Source organism: Protomyctophum parallelum, assembly GCF_964188405.1.
Source record: "Protomyctophum parallelum genome assembly, chromosome: 21".
NCBI classification, from domain to species: Eukaryota; Metazoa; Chordata; class Actinopteri; order Myctophiformes; family Myctophidae; genus Protomyctophum; species Protomyctophum parallelum.
Genome location: NC_139713.1, coordinates 41118635 through 41136266, shown reverse-complemented (window position 1 = coordinate 41136266; position 17632 = coordinate 41118635). Strand labels below are relative to the sequence as shown.

General features: G+C 45.4%; 1 protein-coding gene across 1 annotated transcript; it reads right to left on the bottom strand.

Annotated features, from left to right (window-relative positions):
* Positions 1-264: 264 nt before the first annotated feature.
* LOC310879008 (protein NLRC3-like) lies at positions 265-10641 on the bottom strand. Its single transcript, XM_083793424.1, has 5 exons — positions 10513-10641; positions 8425-10252; positions 3682-3810; positions 2973-3022; positions 265-839 (listed from the first exon to the last, which is right to left on the bottom strand). The coding sequence occupies exons 2-5, from the start codon at positions 10167-10169 to the stop codon at positions 274-276; spliced, it is 2490 nt and encodes an 829-aa protein (XP_083649550.1). The 5' UTR covers positions 10170-10252; positions 10513-10641; the 3' UTR covers positions 265-273.
* Positions 10642-17632: the final 6991 nt, after the last annotated feature.

Here is a 17632-nt window from a genome sequence, read left to right as displayed (position 1 = left end):
GATGTCACTGCTCTGATTATCACATCATCACAATGATGTCACTGACTGTGCTGCTTATTACATCATCACGATGATGTCACCGTGATGTCACGGCGAGTCACTCATGCCCAAATATGGCGCCCATGATGTAACACTAGGCCGGTGGCCGGTACCCCGTGGCAACGGTGGTAACCATGACAACCTGCACTCACTCAAACATGTTGAGTAACCATGGCGACCTGATGATGTCACCCTCACATGATGACCTGATGATGTCACCCTCACATAGAGACTCTATCTCTGCTCACACAGACGCACTGAGGAGGGGGAGTAGGAGGAGGACTCTAACCAGAACCCAGCATAGAGAGGTCCAGTGGACCTGGTCTGGAAGGTGTACAGGTGTCTCAGTGAGTCAGAGCACACTGTGTAGAAGGACAGAGTCCCAGCGGGACGGTCCACATACACTGATACTCTGTTGGAGCCTTTAGAGGCTCTGACAGGGAGGTCAGTCCTCTGTCTGTTGTGTCTGACAGAGTAACTGAGACCACCAACACCATCACAGTACAGACCCCAGGACTTATCATTGGATCCAAACCAACAGTCAGCACCAACTCCTTTCCTGCTGATTGTTCCGTCAGCCACTCCTATATGAACCCCTCCACTGCACTCTACCTCCCAGGAACAGCGTCCAGTCACACTCTGTGAACTCAGAACCTGTTCAGGGACATCAAACCTGTCTGGGTGATCAGGAGGACGCTGACCCCCTGACCTCTGTGACCCCCGTGTGACCTTCCTGTTGTCCTCAGACAGAGAGAGGTCACAGTGTGCTGTGTTTGAGTCCAGTGTGAGACGCTGGGAATCTGATGAGAAAACAACACAGTAAACATTATATACATCATTCACTGACTGAAGCACTCACATGTACGCGCACGCACACACACACACACACACACACACACACACACACACACACACGCACACACACACACACACACACACACACACACACACACACACACACACACACACACACACACAGATCTACAAACTAATGCAGTGTTAATTTTGACAACACATTTTGATTTTGTCTTTTGAATAACATACCATTTAGTTTTAGTCCTATTTTAGTCATTTGTACATTATTTAGTCTTAGTCGACTAAATTAAGACTTGATACATTTAAAATGTAATAGAGAAGATCGTCACTGTCAGAGTCCAACCACCAGGGGGCAGAATGTCTTAAAGTCTCCACCAGGGGGCAGAATGTCTTAAAGTCTCCACAGTGTAAATGGTAAATGGTAAATGGTGTATTTATATAGCGCCTTTATCCAAGGCGCTTTACAGAGATTGTGCATTACATTCACCCATTCACACACACATTCATACACCGATGGCAGCGGAAACCATGCAAGGCACCAACTAGCACATCGGGAGCAATTAGGGGTTCAGTGTCTTGCTCAAGGACACTTCGACAGTAACTCTGGGGGAGCCCGGGTTCGAACTGGCAACCTTACGGTTACCATCCAGGCACTCTACCCCTGAGCCACCGCCGCAGTGTGATTTTATTTGAACTGTGGACCCCCAAAATAATCCTATTTGAACTGGGGACCCTCAAAATAATTGAACCCCCACATTGACAAGCCCTTGGAATTCTATAGGCATTACATTTAGTTTGAGGCATTGTGAGCTTGTAGATCTGCTATTTTCACAATCTTTTCCACTTTATTACACGCCTTGAAATCTCAGATCTGTAGTTTTATGAGCAGTGCCTCCTCTCCATTACACAGCTATGTACCTGTCTGTCTCTCTGTGTACCTGCCTGTCTCTCTGTGTACCTGTCTGTCTCTCTGTGTACCTGTCTGTCTCTCTGTGAACCTGTCTGTCTCTCTGTGTACCTGTCTGTCTCTCTGTGTACCTGTCTGTCTCTCTGTGAACCTGTCTGTCTCTCTGTGTACCTGTCTGTCTCTCTGTGTACCTGTCTGTCTCTACATGTTCCTGTCTGTCTCTGTGTGTACCTGTCTGTCTCTGTGTACCTGTCTGTCTCTCTGTGTGTAGTGTGTACCTGTCTGTCTCTCTGTGTACCTGTCTGTCTCTCTGTGTACCTGTCTGTCTCTCTGTGTACCTGTCTGTCTCTACATGTTCCTGTCTGTCTCTGTGTGTACCTGTCTGTCTCTGTGTACCTGTCTGTCTCTGTGTGTAGTGTGTACCTGTCTGTCTCTCTTTGTACCTGTCTATCTCTGTGTGTACCTGTCTGTCTCTATGTGTCTGTCTCTCTGTGTACCTGTCTGTCTCTCTGTGTACCTGTCTGTCTCTCTGTGTACCTGTCTGTCTTTCTGTCCGAGCACGGAAAGCTGCAACACGGTAACTCTCTCATTTCTCGACCGTTTTGGACGTGGGAAGGCTTGCCAGAACTGGGCCCTGCCCCCTGGGCGCGTTCCTGGTGGTCTGGATGTTCTGGGGACCCCCCGGGGACCACCGCATGGTAACACACGGTAACTAACTATTTTCCCCCCAAAATAATCAAAGTACAGCATAGAGCACAGTACACTACAATACAGTACAGAGCACAGTGCAGTACAGTAACTATAACAGTAAATGTATAGTTGCACCGCTCAGTTCACACACGTGTGATTTATATTTCCAGTTGTCTTGTATGGCGTTAAATGGAGCGTGGAACAATGCCAATGATCGACACGGGAGATCACTTGTGACTTTCAAACAAAAACGAGATCCACCTGTGATCTGCACACATCACGGCTCTGCACCAGCCTTCAAGCATCGCACGTCAGAACTGAACTTATGCCAATATAGACGAAATACAGGTTAGTGAATGAGGCCCATTGTTTCTGTCAGACCACATGACCTCATCTTGATGTGTTAAGGACCAGGCCAAGAGCAGAGAGTAGAGAGCACAAGAGTTTTCAGGACAACATCAACCAAGTATGCAACAGTATATAATGTTAATGTGTGATTTTGACACAGACAGATACTCACGTTTTGAAATGAGTGTAGAATTAAACCTATCTTCTCCTCCATGTTTCACTCTGTAGGAAGTAGAACAACAATGCATCAATGTCTAACTGTCCAACACAACGTCTCCACTAGCTGACACTACACTGTTTCACTCTGTAGGAAGTAGAACAACAATGCATCAATGTTCTTTTTTTTTTTAAATCCAAAATGAGTTAAAAAAGGCAGACTGTCACTATTCACATACTAGAGCATGTCTGAAATAAATGTCAGAGCTGAAATAAGTCCTTAAACATGTACCTAGATGTAATGTTAGAGTCCACAGAAGTGAACCTTTCAAGCCTGTTTTCTCAACTCGTTTTCTGCAAGACATTACACTATAAGACATTACTCTACAAGACATTACTCTATAAGACATTACTCTATAAGCCATAGCTTTTTATAGATATGATTCCCTGCTGACATGAAATAACTGAAAATGTTAATTAAAAAAGTAAATAAATCAATGACTTAGCCTCGGTGAGAAACTATTACATATTGGATATGTCTTGTTGTTATTAGATTTAGTTTGTTGTTGTTGTTTAGTTTTGAGTACAAATGCTGTTAATATTTCCAGTTTCTTTGAGGCACTGCATTGTTCTCTCTGCATGCTTTGTGACGTCGTGTCAGAGTGAATACACTGTTAAGGGAAACACTGCACTGTCCAACATGGACACAGCCCAAGTCTACTCACTTGCAGTTCTCCAGAACTGAATCATTCACCACGTTGAGGCTCAGGTCCAACTCTCTTAGGGAGGGATTTGACCTTACAGCTGAGGCCAGAGCTTCACAGCATCTCTCTGAAAGGCTGCAGTGAGCCAGTCTGAAACACCAGATGGAAACATACATAAATAAATGAATGAATTCATTAATACATAACACATTTAAATATGCATTATTCCTGGATTTAGAACCAGCTTCCAGCATCTATTAAAGGACTCTCTTGTCCCACTTAGGGTGCCTTCACACCTGGATGCTTTAGTTCAATTAAAACAAACCCTGGCCTCCAACATACCGTAATCATATTCCGATTCCGATTGCTACCCTTAGAAGCAATCGGAATTGTAGGCATTACATGAATGCGAAAATATTACAAATCTACAAGCTCACAACGCCTCACAGTGAGCTTGCAGATCGGCTATTATTACAATGTTTGTCTCTTTCTTTCGTAACATTAATATTAATTAACACTACTGCCTAACTCGTGTTCTTCGCTATTTCATCCATGTGTCGGTGCTGCGTAATACGCTAAACCCGCTATTTGTTTAATGTGTTTAATTCTGCGTTTTTTTTTTTTTTTTTTTTTTTTTAAGATATTTTTTTGCGGCTTACGCCTTTTTATTAGTTTTTTTTTTGAAGGGACAGACAGTAGGCTGACAGGAAACGGGAGAGAGATGGGGGAAGACATGCAGTAAAGGCCGTGTCGGGCTCGGGAGTCGAACCCGCGGCACACTGCGACTGGATTACCAGTCGGGTGCCCAGACGGTTACGCCACCGCCTGGGCCTGCGTTTTTTAATAATTAAAAAAAAAAGAGCTGATTTGTCGCCGACCTGGTGACGAGGCCGTTGCGTTATGATGACGAAACCGGAAATCTAGCCATGCTCTGGGCTGCTAGGGCTTCTGGGAAAATGAGTTCAATGCAAGTGAACGGGGGTTTGTTTGGACTACAACATGCTGTGGAGGCTGTTTTCTTTTCACATCGTAATGGCCGCATGTTTTTCTCTTCAACAACAACCATGTGACTATTTTACGCCAGGTTTCGTGAATAAAAGCTGCAAATACTTACAGTATATGTAGAAAAGAGTCATCTAGTCAGCAACCCTCCCCCTTTCTCATGGATGGGATCCACCCCCCTCACCTGCTCCTACTCATTGCCAATCACCAATCACTGCTGTCCTCACTCAACTCATTGGTGGCCTGGTATATAATGCTGCCTGTTCTCTCAGTCCCTGTTTGGAACCAGCAGCAACCAGCTGAGAGCCTGCTCTGGAGTCTCAGCAGGCCACGGTTATGTGTCACTGAAGTGAGTTCAGTTAACTTAATGAATGCATATGTTGTACTTTATTGGGCTTGTGATGGAGATACTGTCTATTATAGCTACATGTTTGCCTTGAAGCTCATAGTATAGGTGTGTTTGTAGCTACTTGCTTGCCTTGAAGCTCATAGTATAGATATGTTTGCGTAATGCAAATGCACATGTACTTGGCCTATTGTGAACGTCAGGGAAATGCAATGATTACAGACTTAGGAGAATATTCACTTGGTGTATTGTTTAAATGTGGTTGAATTGTATAATAATGATGTGTTTCTATCTTTCATAGTTCAAAAACCATAACCGTGATGCCTCACCACCTCCTTGCTCAATATAAATGCATCTGTGAAATGGAAATAAAGGCTTAAACGGAAATCTCCTTGTCTACACATTCTTGCCGATGCACCATGGTGATGTGAATAGTGCACGAGCCAGGCTCGACCTATCCCTACCTAACAATATGCGTTATGCTCCAAAGGTAATTGATCAATCCCGTCAGCCTAGGTGGTCTGATTATATTAATCTATAGTCCTTAAAGTGATAATATAATATTATTAAGAAGCTTGATAACTGTGGCGTAGCTACAACGGGTCGCAAGACAAAAATAAATCTACAAACTCAACGCGTTGTGAGAAACGCTGTTATATGATGAAGTAGCCAATACATTTGCCTTAAAGCGATATTACACTTTGAAACATGTTTGGGGTCATTTTAACGTCTACTCAGGCACATAGGCTTGGGTTACCATGATATCAAGCTTATTAATACATTCTCACCACAGCATTCATATTCTATTCGAAGTTTCATCGTGATAGCTATTAGTTAACTTTTTTTCCCTATTCGCCTACCATGTCTCACCATCAAGCTTATTAATACATTCTCACCACAGCATTCATATATTCACATAATACAGTACATAATAAAACAGAAGTGATCATAATAAAAGTGGATAAATGTATCTTACTTTAGAACTTCCAGTCTACAGTGTGGGCTCTTCAGTGAAGCACAGAGCAGCTCCACTAGTCCTGAGTCCTGCAGGTTGTTTTCACTGAGGTCCAGTTCTCTCAAAAGGGAAGGATTAGAGCTGAGAGCTGAAGACACAACTTCAACCTCTGTCTTTCTGAGCTCACAGCCAACAAGTCTGTAAATGCGAAAAGAGATTATCAAAACAAATGATACCTAGTTCACTGCCATGGAAGTTAACTAAAACATCTCCTATCTAGTTATCCAGACATAAACAGTATTGTGGAATAGACCAGGGGTTCTCAACCTTTTTGGCTGGGGACCCCCAGGGATGCTTTGGCCATGTCTCGCGACCCCCGCCCCACGCCGCTTCCCCACCCCCAATACAAACTGACTGCAAAAATAACCTTAATAATAGAGAAAATATATCATAAATGAATACTGAAACCAGATATAATCATTAAGGAAAGTGTATGCATGTGCCATGTGTACTATGTAAACACTTCATTTCCATTTCCCAGCCATTCAGTTATAATAAATAATTTGGGGACACCCCAAAATAATTTGGCTTATTACATATTTTTTTACATTTTGGAAAAAATAGCTTTTTTGCAATGTGAAATGCCACAGAATTCTTAATCATTTTCCTTGTCTTAATTATGGGCCAACTTGTGAAAGCTGCATGCTTTTATTGTGAAGGCTCTCAGTTCTCAGTTCAGTTCTCACAGCATGCATATCTCCGCGTGCTGAAAATAGCTGATCTAGAAGCTCACAACGCGTCACGGACGCAACGCATTGTGGGCTTGTAGATCAGCCATTTTCAGCATGGAACACGTTGTACGATGAAGAATAAATCAGGCATCACTGAGCTTCTGTGGAGGGAGATGTATTTTTCGTGGCACATTATGTTTAATCAAACAACAATACGTTTCCAGCGTTTGGGTCGGGAGTCGGGATGTTCTGTGTCTGCGTGCATGTCAGGATCCTCATGCAGAGATGCGAGCTGCACGCTCCAGTGAAATTGTACGGCTGAGAAAGATTAGTTAAATTGTGTTGGATAAGGACTTATTGGTGGGTTTTCCGTTAGATATTAAGGCCTGTTTAGGGTGTGTCTTAGCGGGGATTTAGCCTGGAAGGCTCTATGGAAACACTCACTCTCGAACGAAGTTGATCGTGAGAAAGTGACGTTCACACACGCCAGAAATGAACGTGTTCACAATGACGTTCATCAAACAGAAATACAGTACGTTCACCTAAAATATGAACGTGTTTGTGAACGATCGTTCATTGAACGCGTTCAGGGACAACACTGAAGTCCGCATGTTTTCCCAATGCAATCTTACGGAAGCAGTCCTGTGCATAAAGACAGGGTTGACATTGAAGCAGTACTGACTGTGCATGCAGACAGGGTTGACATTGAAGCAGTACTGACTGCGCATGCAGACAGGGTTGACATTGAAGCAGTACTGTGCATGCAGACAGGGTTGACATTGAAGCAGTCCTGTGCATGCAGACAGGGTTGACATTGAAGCAGTACTGACTGCGCATGCAAACAGGGTTGACAATGAAGCAGTCCTGTGCATGCAAACAGGGTTGACAATGAAGAAGTCCTGTGCATGCAGACAGGGTTGACATTGAAGCAGTACTGACTGCGCATGCAAACAGGGTTGACATTGAAGCAGTCCTGTGCATGCAGACAGGGTTGACAATGAAGCAGTACTGACTGCGCATGCAAACAGGGTTGACATTGAAGCAGTCCTGTGCATGCAGACAGGGTTGACATTGAAGCAGTCCTGTGCATGCAAACAGGGTTGACAATGAAGCAGTCCTGTGCATGCAGACAGGGTTGACATTGAAGCAGTCCTGTGCATGCAGACAGGGTTGACATTGAAGCAGTCCTGTGCATGCAGACAGGGTTGACATTGAAGCAGTCCTGTGCATGCAGACAGGGTTGACATTGAAGCAGTCCTGTGCATGCAGACAGGGTTGACATTGAAGCAGTCCTGTGCATGCAGACAGGGTTGACATTGAAGCAGTCCTGTGCATGCAGACAGGGTTGACATTGAAGCAGTCCTGTGCATGCAGACAGGGTTGACATTGAAGCAGTCCTGTGCATGCAGACAGGGTTGAGATCGGGAAAACATGGAACCGGCTGTGTCAATTGTAAATGGTGCATTTATGTATCACTTTTATCCAAAGCACATTTCTGTTTAAATTGAGGCGGACGGGAGGCAGACTTTCACTTCTGGTTAATTTCTGGTTTTATCTGTTGCCTAGCAACCTAGCATCATTCATACAGTACGTTGATGAAGAGCGCCATCTATACTAATCCACTGAAAAGACCATAGGACACAATACTGCGTGCTTGGCAGTCAAGCCATGGATTCAATGCGACCTAACATGACGTGATTGGCAGTCAAGTCAATGTGTTAACTACTAACCGAGCCTTTCTGCAGTTCCTCACAGCTGGGACCAGTCTCCATCGCCCCTCCTTTGATGCGTTGTATTTTGTCAGGTCCAACTCTTCCAGAACCCCCTCTGACATCTGCAGCATGACGGCCAGAGCTGAACACTGGGTATCAGACAGTTTCTCTGTTCTGTTCTCGGACTTCAGGAACTGTTGGATCTCCTGATGTAATGAGTGGTCGTTCATCTCCAGCAGACAGTGGAAGATGTTGATACATCTGTCAGGAGAGACGTCACGATAAGTTAACATCTCCTTCAGGTTCTGGATGGCTTTCTGGATCTCCTCGGGACTGTTCTCTGTGTGACCCAGCAGGTCTCCTAACAGACTCTGGTTGGACTGCAGTGAGAGGCCATGAAGGAAGCGGACTAAGAGGTCCAGGTGGCCATTTTTACTCTCCCGGGATTTATTCACAGCAGCTTTGAGGAAGTGTGAGAGGGAGATGTTACTGTTGTATTCATATCCCAGGAATGTGTACAGGACCTCCATGTTCTTCTGTGTGAAACAGTGGAACAGGTAGACTGCAGCCAGAAACTCCTGGATGCTCAGATGAACAAAGCTGTAGACCGTTTTCTGGAACAGCACACTCTCTGTTTTGAAGATCTGTGTGCACACTCCTGAGTACAGCGCGGCGTCTTTCACATCAAGACCACACTCTTCCAGGTCTTCTTGGTAGAATATGATGCTACTTTTCTTCAGGTGTTTAAAAGCCAGCTCGCCCAGATTCAGAAGAACATCCCTGTCAGTCTTAGTGAGCTGCTGTTGACTCCCCTTTTCTTTGTCTTTCTTGTTCACATCATGAGTCTCGTCATACTTCTGCTTCTTGGTGTTTGTCTGAACCAACAGGAAGTGGCAGCACATCTCAGTCAGGGTCTTGGGCAGCTGTCCTATGGTGGTGTGTGTCCTCAACATGTCCAGCAGAACGGTGGCAATGATCCAACAGAAGAGTGGGATGTAACACATGATGTGGAGGCTCCTCCATGTCTTCAAGTGTGAGAGGACTCTGTCGGCCAGCTTCTCTTCACTGAATCTCTTCCTGAAGTACTTCTCCTTCTGGGGGTCTGTGAACCCTCGCACTTCTGTCACCATGTCAACACATGCAGGAGGGATCCGATTGGCTGCTGCGGGTCTGGTGGTTATCCAGAGGAGGGCCGAGGGGAGCAGATTCCTCTTGATGAGGTTTGTCAACAGAGCATCCACCGATGATGTCACTGTGACATCAGAGATGATTTCATTTTTGTCGAAGTGCAACGGAGACCTGCTTTCATCGAGGCCATCGAGGATGAAGCAAACTTTCCAGGCAGCGAGCTGCTCTGCTGTGACCTTCTTTAACGTTGGGTGGAAATCATGGATCAGGTTCAGAAGACTGTACCGCTCATCTCTGACCAAGTTCAGCTCCCGGAATGAAAAGGGAACCAGGAGATCTATATCTTGATTCTCCAAACCTCTTGCCCAGTCCAGAGCAAACTTGCGCGCAGAGAATGTTTTTCCGATGCCAGCGATGCCATTTGTCAGAACTGTTTTGCTGGGTTCCTTTCTGCCAGGGAGGATGATCTTAAAGACTTTACAGCAGTTGATTGCATCGTCATGGAAGGTCTTCATGTTGGAAGTTCTCTCAAGCTGTATCACCTCATGTTGGCTATTAACCCCTTCACTCTGTCCCGCTGAGATGTAGAGCTCTGAGTAGGTGCTGGTGACGGAGTCTCCAGACTCTTCCGTCATGTGGTTTTTCACTCCATCAAGACTGTCCGAACTGACCTCCAAACTGACCTTATAATCGTTCAAATCAACCTGCAGACGGACATCTGAAATGAGAAGAAAATGTATGTTTTAAACATTCAGGTTAATTTATAACTTTACATATTTTACAGCACACATTGCTAATTAATTACCCCCAGATAATATGATTTTTAAGAAACATTTTGCCAAAGGTAACAACACAAGATCAGCTGTTTTTGTCCAGAGTTGATAATTGTTTAGCTTCATTATTTGCACTTAGATCTAATTGATACAGATAAATTGAACATTTAGTCTGACTGAATTTTCAATGAGTTCACATTCTTACTTTGACTGGGTGTCTTCAGTCCAGGTGTGGTTTGACTGGGTGTCTTCAGTCCAGGTGTGGTTTGACTGGGTGTCTTCAGTCCAGGTGTGGTTTGACTGGGTGTCTTCAGTCCAGGTGTGGTTTGACTGCTTGTCTGATCAGCCTCAGTCACAATGCACCTCTCTCTGTGGACACGGATACATATAATAGTGGGTGCAGGTCCTTTTTTACGACCCGCAAAAATTCCGACGGGCAATAGTCCGACATTTGTCGGACTATTGCCCGAAATATCAGCTTTTACCGCCAACAGTCCGACATGGCTTTATACAGACAATAGTTCCAGAAATGGTCCGACACGAGAGACTTTGGCTGGGGGAGAGAGGGGGGGGGGGGGGGGGGGAGGGAGAGGGCGGGCCCAGCCTACTTTGGCAGCCCTTGTCCAAATGTAATCAGTTTGTAGCAAGCCGTCTTTGTTTAAAATTGTCCCCCATTAGTACGTCGATCGACTGTGTGTGTGTGTGTGTGTGTGTGTGTGTGTGTGTGTGTGTGTGTGTGTGTGTGTGTGTGTGTGTGTGTGTGTGTGTGTGTGCGTGCGTGCGTGCGTGCGTGCGTGCGTGCATATGTATTCATGTCTGATATAAGTATATGTTCACATTGCATTGTGTTGGTACTTGATATACAATAATAATAATATCATAGTTTGTGCTTATTGTACAGGAGGATTGTTACTGTCTGAGTGTCTGTTATGCTTTATATTGTACAGGAGGATTGTTACTGTCCGAGTGTCTGTTATGCTTTATATTGTACAGGAGGATTGTTACTGTCCGAGTGTCTGTTATGCTTTATATTGTACAGGAGGATTGACATACGGTGTATCTGGAGGTCCAGGTTCATTACTGAAGCTAGGAGGTTCACATTTAGAGCCGTCACTCTTCATAGACAGAAGGCTGGGAGTTGGAGACTCTGCTCTGTGGTACAGACTTCTAGAATCACAGAAATACTGTTATCACATTATCACACGCATAGCGTGTGTTCAGAAATATGTATTCTTATGTCCCACACGTATAAGAGAGCAACATCATTCGGTTTACCCTCACAACATACAATTAAATAACTTCTATCAATTAAATAATATATATATTATGTAACATAGTTTGTTTCATAGACGGGACATCAAGCAGTCAGTCTGTATAGTTTCACCTCTGAACTCCACATTGTAAAATTGTACAACTTAATTCACAACTGATCATAGTAACTTATAATCTATAGTTAGGAATGGACAGGGAGGATACACCTTTATGAAATGTTGTCTGTTGCTTTAGTAATTAGCATGTACTGTATGTATGTATATGTACTGTACTCAGTATGATATTATGAGGTCGTAGCATAGTGTTGTGTTTATTGTACAGGAGGATTCACATACTTGTGTGGAGGTCCAGGTTCATTACTGAAGTTAAAGGGTTCTCCTTTAGACCGGTCACTCTTCACAGACAGAAGGCTGGGTGTTGGAGACTCTGCTCTGTGGTACAGACTATGGAATAACATTAATGTTTTTATAATTATCATGTTACTTCAATTTAATACATAGTTGCTATTGTTTAATAAGTCCCATTTTACATGGATCTACATTACAGTTCTCAGTCACTACAAGTTCTACAACTGGTTGCTGTCAGTTTAATTAATCTGGATTGTTACTGTCCGAGTGTCTGTTATGCTTTATATTGTACAGGAGGATTGTTACTGTCCGAGTGTCTGTTATGCTTTATATTGTACAGGAGGATTGACATACGGTGTATCTGGAGGTCCAGGTTCATTACTGAAGCTAGGAGGTTCACATTTAGAGCCGTCACTCTTCATAGACAGAAGGCTGGGAGTTGGAGACTCTGCTCTGTGGTACAGACTTCTAGAATCACAGAAATACTGTTATCACATTATCACACGCATAGCGTGTGTTCAGAAATATGTATTCTTATGTCCCACACGTATAAGAGAGCAACATCATTAGGTTTACCCTCACAACATACAATTAAATAACTTCTATCAATTAAATAATAGATATATTATGTAACATAGTTTGTTTCATAGACGGGACATCAAGCAGTCAGTCTGTATAGTTTCACCTCTGAACTCCACATTGTAAAATTGTACAACTTAATTCACAACTGATCATAGTAACTTATAATCTATAGTTAGGAATGGACAGGGAGGATACACCTTTATGAAATGTTGTCTGTTGCTTTAGTAATTAGCATGTACTGTATGTATGTATATGTACTGTACTCAGTATGATATTATGAGGTCGTAGCATAGTGTTGTGTTTATTGTACAGGAGGATTCACATACTTGTGTGGAGGTCCAGGTTCATTACTGAAGTTAAAGGGTTCTCCTTTAGACCGGTCACTCTTCACAGACAGAAGGCTGGGTGTTGGAGACTCTGCTCTGTGGTACAGACTATGGAATAACATTAATGTTTTTATAATTATCATGTTACTTCAATTTAATACATAGTTGCTATTGTTTAATAAGTCCCATTTTACATGGATCTACATTACAGTTCTCAGTCACTACAAGTTCTACAACTGGTTGCTGTCAGTTTAATTAATCTGGATTGTTACTGTCCGAGTGTCTGTTATGCTTTATATTGTACAGGAGGATTGTTACTGTCCGAGTGTCTGTTATGCTTTATATTGTACAGGAGGATTGACATACGGTGTATCTGGAGGTCCAGGTTCATTACTGAAGCTAGGAGGTTCACATTTAGAGCCGTCACTCTTCATAGACAGAAGGCTGGGTGTTGGAGACTCTGCTCTGTGGTACAGACTTCTAGAATCACAGAAATACTGTTATCACATTATCACACGCATAGCATGTGTTCAGAAATATGTATTATTATGTCCCACACGTATAAGAGAGCAACATCATTAGGTTTACCCTCACAACATACAATTAAATAACTTCTATCAATTAAATAATAGATATATTATGTAACATAGTTTGTTTCATAGACGGGACATCAAGCAGTCAGTCTGTATAGTTTCACCTCTGAACTCCACATTGTAAAATTGTACAACTTAATTCACAACTGATCATAGTAACTTATAATCTATAGTTAAGAATGGACAGGGAGGATACATCATACACCTTTATGAAATGTTGTCTGTTGCTTTAGTAATTAGCATGTACTGTATGTATGTATATGTACTGTACTCAGTATGATATTATGAGGTCGTAGCATAGTGTTGTGTTTATTGTACAGGAGGATTCACATACTTGTGTGGAGGTCCAGGTTCATTACTGAAGTTAATGGGTTCTCCTTTAGACCGGTCACTCTTCACAGACAGAAGGCTGGGTGTTGGAGACTCTGCTCTGTGGTACAGACTATGGAATAACATTAATGTTTTTATAATTATCATGTTACTTCAATTTAATACGTAGTTGCTATTGTTTAATAAGTCCCATTTTACATGGATTTACTTTACAGTTCTCAATCACTACAACTGGTTGCTGTCAGTTTAATTAATCTGGATTGTTACTGTCCGAGTGTCTGTTATGCTTTATATTGTACAGGAGGATTGTTACTGTCCGAGTGTCACAGGATTGACATACTGTGTATCTGGAGGTCCAGGTTCATTACTGAAGTTAAGAGGTTTTCCCATAGACGTGTCACTCTTCATAGACAGAAGGCTGGGTGTTGGAGACTCTGCTCTGTGGTACAATTCATTGTATATTTGTTTATTGTTAGTCCCCATTTTTCTTCTTAAAGTTCTCAGTCGCCAAAAGTTTAGTTGTTAACGATAGTTCAACTCAGAGATGTAACGACCCATCATCCGTCTGCTCCAATCAGATCTACGTTACCTTGTCCGCGCCCCTTTATAAACGTTCCTCATTTCCCATCGCTCATCTGTGCTTCCTTTCAGGTAGTCAGGTAACGCGCATCGATCATGTCAGATCCAGACGACAGCACCTCTCACCGCCGCAGCTCCAGGCTGGCTGCCGCCGAGTATGTCCACTGGCCAGACGAACTCATTTACGCCGCGCTCTCCGGCCACGGCATCGTTCCCGAACGGGGCCTAACCCACTCTCAGCTGGTGGATCTCCTTCTCGCCACCATCGAGTCCTCGCAGACTCAGCAGCACGAGTCTCCCAGCCAAGGCAAGAGTAAGGGTAAAAAGAAAAATACAACCCCGCGTTCAGCCGAGCTCGCCCAGGACGAACCCGGCGGCTCCCAGGCCTACGCTGGCCCCGTTCAAAATCCGCATTCGCCGCCATCTCACGACTCCACCGCCCTGCTGCTGTCAGCTATGGCCACCCTGGCCAACGCAGTCGGGGCACTCGAATCACGGCTCTCTCAGCAAGCGCCCGTGCACCCTCCTCCAGCGGCCGGCAGCGCCACGCTCTCGTCCTCCTTTCCTCCTCCAAACAACCCGGTGCCTCCCCACCCGCGGTCCGGGTTCACCCTCTCCTCCGCCCAGCCAGTTGCCCCTGCCGGTAATTATTTCATTTCTCCCTTTTCCGCCATCTCCTCTCACCTCAGAGCCCAAATAATCGAAGGGAAGGATGTTAACCTAGCCTCTCTCATCCTCCCCACTCCCGAATGCGACAGAAAGCTGGTAGGCTCCGACCAGCTCTCCGCCGTGTTCCGCGCCTCCGATCCCCGCATTAACCGTTCCCTTGACTTCTGCGACTTCGTTATAGCCTTCGGCTTGTTTAGGGACACCCTGTGCGATGCCTTCCCAGAGCGTAGATCCGAGCTAGACTCCTACCTCGCTCTCATTAGCGAAATCAAACGTAGATACGGCGGCCCTATGTTTTACGATTATCACAAAGCCTTCTCAGCTAACTTCGCGGCTAACTTCCTCACTTGCTTCAACTCTAGACTCAACTGGGCGTGCCTAGATACAGAGCTGCTCATTCTGCACGTAGGCGGCCACAGGGCCCTTACCTGCTATCTGTGCAACCAAGTAGATCACTCCGCCGAATCATGCCCCAGGTCTGTGTTTCTCGCTCCCTCTGTGAAAAAAGAAAACCACCCAAAAACTTCGAATCCTTCCGCCTTCGACTCTCAAGATCCCTACCCCCAGGACCAGCCCCCCCCCGGGCCAGAGGGACTCCCGCGGAAGAGAGGTGACCTTCTTTAACAACATGCCCATATGTAACAACTTTAACGAAAATGTCTGTACCTTCGGTAAATGCCAATTCTCTCACGTTTGTAGCTACTGCAAAGATCCCCACCCAAAGTCCGTGTGCCCGAGGCGAACCCGCCCTCCGAGGGATGCCAGCAGGGAGTGTCCACCTCACAAAACTCCTCGATACTCCAAACCATTCTAAGCAGCCACCCCTCTACCCCATCCACATTCACGCTTTATCCGCCGCTCTATCATCTCACCCCGACCCAGTATTCACGGACTATCTCCTCACAGGCTTATCGCAAGGTTTCCGCGTCGGCGTTCTCTCACCCCTAACCCACTCTCATGTGTTTCCTAATCTCCAATCTGCCCTGTCAGAACCAGAAATAGTCGCTTCTCTCCTGGAGAAAGAGGTCCTCAAAGGCTTCATGGTAGGGCCCTACCCCACCCCGCCTTTCAATCCGTTTCGCAGCAATCCCATCGGGATCGCTACGCGAAAGTATTCAGGGAAAAAACGTTTAATCATAGACCTGTCAGCCCCCCGCCACGACCTGTGCCCCAGCGTAAACTCCATGATTCCGCTCGAAAACTTTTCTCTGCATTACGCTTCCATCGACGACGCAATAAAACTCATTAAAATAGCAGGCCAAGGCGCGTGGCTGGCAAAAGCAGATATCACAGACGCCTTTAAAGTAATGCCAATCCACCCGTCCCAGTGGTCCCTTTTCGGCGTTAAATGGGAGAACTTGTTTTATTTCGCCACTCGCTTAACGTTCGGCTGTAGAAGCAGCCCCCACATATTTAACCAGCTTTCGGAGGCTCTCTGCTGGGTTCTGCTGAATGTTAACCGTCTACCCTTCGTCCTCCACCTTCTCGACGACTTTCTGTTAATAGATTTTCCCTCCCAGTCCCCCCCCACCAGCCTCCGTTCACTCAAAGAAACGTTTAACGCCCTAGGGGTCCCCCTCTCGTCCGAAAAAACAGTCGGCCCGGCCAAGTCCGTCGAGTTTCTCGGCATCCTCCTAGACTCCGTAGAGATGAAAGCCTCCCTCCCGTTGGAAAAGCTAACTCGTGTCAGAGAATTAATCCAGAGCGCCGCTTCACCGCGCACCAAGCGCCAGCTGCTTTCACTTCTGGGTCATTTTAATTACGCAAGCAAAATAATTCCCCAGGGCCGCTCGTTCATATCCCGGCTGCTGGAGTTGGCCAGCAGCGTTGATTCCCTCAGCGACGTAGTTGTTCTAGATGCAGGCTGTCAGTCCGATCTCTCGTTCTGGTCAAAGTTGTTGCAAGATTAAAACGGTATTTCCCTCTTCTATCACGACCCCGTAACTCCGGCTCACGAAATGCACTTATTCACCGACGCGGCGCCTTCTGCAGGTTTTGGGGGGATCTTCCAAGGGGAGTGGTTCTCCGACAGCTGGCCCGTCGAACTAACTCAGCCACCGGTTTCTATAGCCCACTTCGAACTGTACCCCATCGCCGTAGCCTGCAAGCTCTGGGGGTCCCGCTGGGCTCGCAAGCGTATAGTGTTCAACTGTGACAATGAGGCCACAGTCTTCGTCATAAATAAAGGCCGCTCCTCCTCCAATCAGATCATGCCCCTTATGAGATTCATCACCTGGTCCTCTGTCATGTTCAACTTCATGGTCCGCGCAGCTCACGTCCCTGGCCACCTTAACAATATCGCTGACTGTCTCTCTCGTTTCAAACTCCAGGAGTTCCACCAGCGATGCCCTTCAGCCAAGCCACTCCCCCTGATCTGCCCGGCGCACCGAGAGCTGGTTCTGTCCTGATGCCCCACATCCAATGCCTCCGCTCTCTCGCCAACGTCTATATTAGATCCGCCCTCTCCCCCGCCACCGCATCTTGCTACGCCTCGGCCTGGCGCAAGTTCGGTCAGTTCTGCGCCTGCCACTCCATTCCTCTCTTCCCAGTACTAGTCTCGACCGTCGCCCCTTTTCTCGCCTTTAATTTCAAGTTTAACCACCTCAGCTACGGCTATATGAGCGGTC

Coding starts and splice junctions, on each gene's coding strand:
- LOC310879008 (XM_083793424.1), bottom strand. CDS start 10,169: ATGACGGAAGAGTCTGGAGACTCCGTCACCAGCACCTACTCAGAGCTC. Junction 3,023..3,681: donor TCAGTTCTGGAGAACTGCAA/GTGAGTAGACTT, acceptor TACTTCCTACAG/AGTGAAACATGGAGGAGAAG. Junction 840..2,972: donor TTCTACACTCATTTCAAAAC/GTGAGTATCTGT, acceptor TTTTCTCATCAG/ATTCCCAGCGTCTCACACTG.